Source organism: Panthera tigris, chromosome B3 (assembly GCF_018350195.1).
Source record: "Panthera tigris isolate Pti1 chromosome B3, P.tigris_Pti1_mat1.1, whole genome shotgun sequence".
NCBI lineage: Eukaryota > Metazoa > Chordata > Mammalia > Carnivora > Felidae > Panthera > Panthera tigris.
Window position 1 is genome coordinate 145720938 of NC_056665.1, and position 6000 is coordinate 145726937.

The 6000-nt window shown below is 63.8% G+C and overlaps 1 protein-coding gene across 1 annotated transcript in view; it reads right to left on the reverse strand.

Annotated features, from left to right (window-relative positions):
• The window catches only part of BRF1 (BRF1 RNA polymerase III transcription initiation factor subunit), a 60644-nt gene extending 55211 nt beyond the window's left edge, over window positions 1-5433 (reverse strand). Inside the window, exon 1 of the mRNA XM_042990738.1 lies at window positions 4957-5433. Coding sequence (XP_042846672.1) covers window positions 4957-5140 — 184 coding nt within the window. The 5' untranslated portion in view covers window positions 5141-5433. The remainder of the gene's footprint in view (window positions 1-4956) is intronic.
• Between the last annotated feature and the right edge of the window lie 567 nt (window positions 5434-6000).

Sequence of the window (6000 nt, forward strand, 5' to 3'; positions counted from 1 at the left end):
TTTTAATTAAGATGGATGTGTACTTTCAATAAATGATGGGGCTACTGCATGAGGAAAAGGGTGATGAAATGCTGTAAAGCCCCACCTTCTGGGAACAAGGACCCTGGGGGCCAACACCCCCTGCTTAGACACAGACAGAAGGCGGCCGGGGCGGGTCACTCAGGGAGGCTGTGCCTACGAAGAGCAGGGGCTTCGTTCCGGTCGAGCGTTAAACGCATCTCCTTATTCCTGGAAATCTCGCAAAGCCACCAGAGGTCACCCGCCCACGTGCCCCCTCCTCCCCCTCCTCCATTACTCTCCCCTGCACTGTCCGGGACTCCCCACCCCCTCACTGCACTTCCTGTGTCTGTGCCACCCTGCCCTGCCTCTCCCTGAGGACCCAGTCCCCCTGTCCGGGGCCAGGGCACCTCTGGGGCCGGTCTCCCGACTCCTGCTCACACAGACGCACACGTACACTGGTGCACCCTCGCACGCACACCGGCCGTGCTCCTCGTTGTGTGCTTCCAGGAGACGCGGGGATCCGGTCCCCTCCGCAGACCCAGTTCTCCGCAGCAGGGCGGGATGGGGGTGTCCGAGCCTGCTTGCCAAACTGAGGCAAACTGATTCTCGTACTCAGCAAACGCCACCCACTAGGGTCTGGTTATGAGAGACAGAGTCTGGAGTGCACCCGTGGGTCGTACAAAAAGTGCTTATTTAGCAAACCTCGGCCCCATAAACCATGAGCCTAAGGCTCCCCCGAAGTTTGAAACCAGCTGGAGTGTTACCTCTGGTCACCACTGCTGACATACGCCGTTCTCAGCCTGCACGATGCGACACTATTCCGTCTACTTGTTCCACATCGGACCTTTTCTCTAACAAGCTCCTGTGGCAAAAATCCACGCTGGAACCAGCTGGTGGAAGGTAGGGCCAGGCCAAGACCGCCCCCTCGTGGACAGCGGTGGGGCGCCTGACGCCGCCTGTGGCAGCGGGAGCAGGAGGGCACCGCGGTCCGACCCTGGAGACGGGCGCACCATGAGCCCCCCAGGCTGGGCGTCAGGGACCAAGCCAGTAACACCAGGGAGAGAAAGGCAGTGATGAGGCGGGGCCCCGGCACGACCGAGAGGCCTCAGCACCCCAGAGAGACGCTCGTACAGATCTGTCTGTCCCCCGTCTCACCCACAAGCCCCATCAACACTCGTAAGCAAAAACTTCCATCGCTTTCTATTAACTTAATTTTAAGGGAGGGGTGTCTAACTTCTTCTCAAGAGAGGCCCTGGGAGCGGCCGGAGCCCCCACATGGACACATGCTCCTCTGGGGCCGCCAGCAGGCCCTCAACAGGACCGCAGGGAGTCCCGAGTCCCGGGATGCAGCCTGGACACAGACCCAGGGTGGGATAAACAGCTGGGCGCAGGCCACGGCCGAGACTGCGCTCAAGCCGGCGCGGCTCCCAAAGAGCTTGCTCCGTAGGGAAACCACACAGCACGGATCGTAGAGAACGAAAAAGGCTGCAAACGACATCTTAACAAGAAGAGTCCTCTCTCTCCATGGGCCTCTAGGACAGCCCGGCCAGCGTTTCCTGCGAAGCGGCACTTTGGCCAGGAGCGCCACGGGGCTTTGAGGGGCCACGGGACAAAGCAGATGCAGGACCTTCCGCCTCTGGGACCAGAGCTCGGCCAGGACAGCACCCGGTGCTCAGCGGCCCGGGACACCGGTGGGCTATCCCGGGAGAGCCACCTATGGGCAGGGCGCACTAGGCAGGTGGGTGCAGGTCACCCCCCTCCTTAGGGCAGACGGCCCTCCCCATCCAGGGCCAGGGGTGCAAACACGACTGGGGGTTCATCCACCCCAAATGTGTGCGAAGTGCATCACGACTCTGGACGGTGACGACAGTAGCACTTACAAACACCCTGCTTGAAAGACGCGGTCTGCAGCCGGGAGAAGCTGTGATTATGGAAGCTGTGGGAAGGCCCCCCCACCCCCCGCCTCCCTGGGAGGGAGGGAGGGGCCCCAAGGAAGCAGCAGCCACGGGTTGCCTGGTGCGGAGCCCTCTGGAGGGCTCTGACAACCCCAGGGGGAGGCTGGCGGGAGCCGAGGGCGCCCCAGGGACGGAGCTGGGGCTTGGAGGCCCTCGGGTGGACACGCGGCACAGGACACTCAGAGTCGATCCTTCGGGCTCTGCCCCCGCGGTTCCGGACACGCTGGAGGCGAGCCCCTCCCGGGAGAGCAGCAGGACCCTTCCTCAGGGCCTCGCTAAGACCCCAGCCACTCTGGCCACACTGAACCGCCCGCAGTCCCCCCCAGGTACCCACCCCTTCTGCCAGCCGGTCGCCTCCCTGTCGCCTGTGCCCGGCAGCTGAAGGACTCGGCCCGGATGTCCCTAGTACCGCTCACGCTGCCACCCCCGGACGCTGGCCTCACGCTTTGCTGGTCTGGGATCCAGGGAATCAGGGTGACTGGAGCTCTAGAGTCCAGGCCCGGCGCACAATGGGCGCCCACTGGGAAAGACCCCTGGACGGCCAGGAGCCCACAGTAGCAGGGCCTCTGGCCACCCGGCCCCGGTGTCTACTTCACACAGTCCCAGGTAGTACACCCCTAACTGTCCACGCTCGGTTCTCAAACACTAAGAATGAATGCTCGGGAAAGTTGACCGTGGGACCCAGTGAGGGCAGCTCAGAGGGCAAGGTCAGCTTTCAGGGCGAGGGGGGAGTGCAGGAAGACCCGAGAAGAGCCAGCGGGCACTCGCTCAGCGGCCAGGGGACTGGGCCCAGCCACCTCTGCCCTGAGGGGGAAGGGAGGGGGCCGGGCGGCAGAGGGGCTACCGACGCCCCTCCCCTCTCCCGGACGGGCTCCTGCAGGGAACAGACCCACAGGACAGAGCCAGCCCTGGCCTGGGGAAGTATCTTTGCACCCCCTTTACGGCATGCCTTCCGACAGCACCGGGCTCCGAGCCCGAGCTCACGAGGCTGTGCCACCAACTTCGCCGCACACGGGTGAGAGCACACCTCTCACGTCCGGGACTGGCGGGGTGTGCCGCGCCTCCGCAGCCTGTTCCCCGTCTGCAGGGAGGGCAGGTGCCGTCGTCAGGGGCGCGGTGCCCTCATCAGCACGGTGCCTTCCCGCGGAGAACCCTAAGGGCCGGCTCCTGCCACCATGCGTCCTCACTACCGTCTCGTTCCTCTCTTTCCGGTGACGGGAGGCAGCGCCTGACCATGTGTGACAAAACGACAGCAGTGCTGGGGAGCCCGCGCCCCGGCAGCCCCGGAAGTTGCCCCAGAACGCAAAGACGTGCGCGCTGCACCGGAGGTGATGGGGAGAGAGCAGGACACAGGAGTCAGTGAGGCCCAGAGCCACGTCTTTGAAAAGCTCAATTAAAGTGATAAACTTCCGGCAGGGGAGACAAAGGGAGAAAGAAATCAGGGACATCACTAGAGACTCTGCAGACGTCAGAAGGATGAGGAGGGACTGGTGCCACCTGTTCTGAACGCATCAACTGAACAACTCTGATCGAGGGGGGACCGAATCCTCAGAACCACACACTCACCCACGGGGAAGGACTTAACCTAAAACGTGACTACAACCTACGACGATGAAAGATACTGCATCTGAAGTTAAAAACCTTCGGAGGGAAAAACAAAAACAAAAAGCCTTTTAGGCCCAGAGGGCTACACTGGTGAATTCCACCAAACGTTCCTGGAAGAAATAACAATGGTTCTACACGGCCTCTTCTGAAGAACGTAAGAGAAGGGGACATTCTCCAACCTGTTCCAGAAGATGAGACACTGCAGGAAATCTATGCACCGACATTCCACATTCCACGTACAGACTCTCAACAAAGTATCAGCAGACCTAACCCCTCAGCATAGCCGAGCTAGGGAAGTCTGCCCCAGCAAGGCAGGTGCGGCATTCGAAACGCGGCCACGGCCACGGCCACGCTGATTCAGAAGAAAACCGCGAGGATGTGAGGTGATGAGAGAAAAGCGCTGGACGAATTCCAACAGCCACTCGTGATGAAAACTCTCAACAAACCAGGAGCAGAAAGAGGGCCTCCGCAACTTTACTAAGAGACATCTACCCAAGCCTGCAGCTAAACGTCAACACTGAGTGGGGGGCGCTGAGCCCTTCCCTGAGTCCGGCTATAAGGCAAGAAAGAGAAACAAAAGGAAGAAATAAACAGCCCCTGTTTACAAACAACGGGACGGTCTGAATACAAAATGCCAAGAGATGTCGAGAACTCCCAGAACTCACGGCTAAGTTTAGCAAAGTCACAGGAAGCAGGCCAACGACAAAAACCCGTATTACTACATCCCAGCAGTGAACAATCAAACGCTGAATTTTAAAAGATAGTCCTTAGCACAGCTCGCTCTGTACCAGAGGCATCGGCCCCAGAGAAATGAAAACAGGTTCGCAGAAAGGGCCACACGCTGTTTCCAGCAGCTCCGCTCCTCGCCACCCCAAAGTGACCACCGTCCTCCGACCTCAGCCCCACACCCTGGGTGAAGTCACAGGCACCAGGCTGGGGGAAGATGCCAGTCCCCAAAGGTGGGGACCAAGAGCACATCCACCAGCGGCAGGGCCGGGGACAGGGCGGCTGGGAGAGCCTGCGGGGGAGATTTGGAGCTGTGCAACTTTTCTTTACCCCTGAACCTAGCTGCGGTGACAGTCACAGCGCTGGACCCAGATGAAGCCAGCGTTACCGGACGCTTAGAGAGACAGGACCGGACACGGTCATCGTGTTCCTCCCTTTTAAATTCCGTTATTTAAAAACTGCGGGCACATAGTTCACAGGGGGCGGTCCTCCGGACCCCACCGGCTACCCGCGCCCCCCCCCCCGGTGTCCCCTGGCGCGCCCCCCGCGTCCCCCGGTTGTCCTCTGGCACCATCCCCGGCGTCCCCCCCCCCGTGCCCCCCGGCGTCCCCGCGCGCCCCCTGCGTCCCCCGGCCCCCTCCCGCGGACCCCGGCCCCCGCGCGGACCCACCGTCCAGAGACACGAACTGGCCCACGGCCGACGAGCCGCCGCCGCTGTTCTCCACGAACTGCACCTCGGACACGATGATGTTGTCCTCGAGCACCGAGCCGCAGCCGGTGCACACGGCGTCGCCGCGCGCCGCGTCAAGCTCGATGTCCGTGCCGCCGCAGCCGCGGCACACGCGGCCCGTCATGCCGGCGGCTTTCGCGCGGGCTCGTCGCCCGCTCCCGGCCCCGGCCCCGGTCCGCCCGCCCGCGCGTCGGCCCGCCCGACTCTCGCGAGGCCGCCGCCGCCGCCGCCGCCAAGCCCTCCGATTCGCAGCGGCAGATTCGCCGCGAACGCCGCGGTAGCGCCGCCCGCAACGGTCTCTCCCGCGCGTCGGGGACGGGCACCGGGGCTGCGGCGGGGCCTCGAGGACTCGAACCCGCAACCTGCGGACCCGGACGCCGCTACCGGGCCTCAGAACCACTAACCAGCAGGCCTCCCTGGCGGCGAGCGAGCGTCAGCAGTGGGCGGGGCCAGGGGCTGCGGGCGGGGCTTTGGTGCCGAGAGCCTCCGGGAATGGGACCGGGAGCGGTGGGCGGGACCAAGGCGAACGGCGGGGCTTTGAGTGGTGAATGCCCCCAGGGCCGGAACCCAGAGCTACAGTAGGAGCCCTGAGTGGTGGGCGGGGCTTTGGGGGCCCGCCCCCTGGGACGGGACGGGGCGCGATGGGCGGAACTTTGAGTGGTGAGTGCCCCCTAGGACCGGACTCGGAGCTGTGGGCGGGACCGCAGGTGGTGGGCGGGGTTTTGGTGGTGAGCGACACCAAAGAAGGCTCCGGGAGCGGTGGGCGGGTCCAGGCCGGTGGGCGAGGCTTTGGTGGGGAGAGCCGCCTGGGAAGGGGGCGGTGGGCGGGGTCAAAGCGATGGGCGGAGCTTTGGTTGGGAGCGCCCCCTGGGACCGAACGCGGAGCGGTGGGCGGTGCCCGGGCAGGTGTGTGCGGCAGTGTTGGCTCGCCTGGCGGCGTGGGTCGGGGGTGGAGACGCCGGGCCCGGGCGCCCGCTTCTTCCC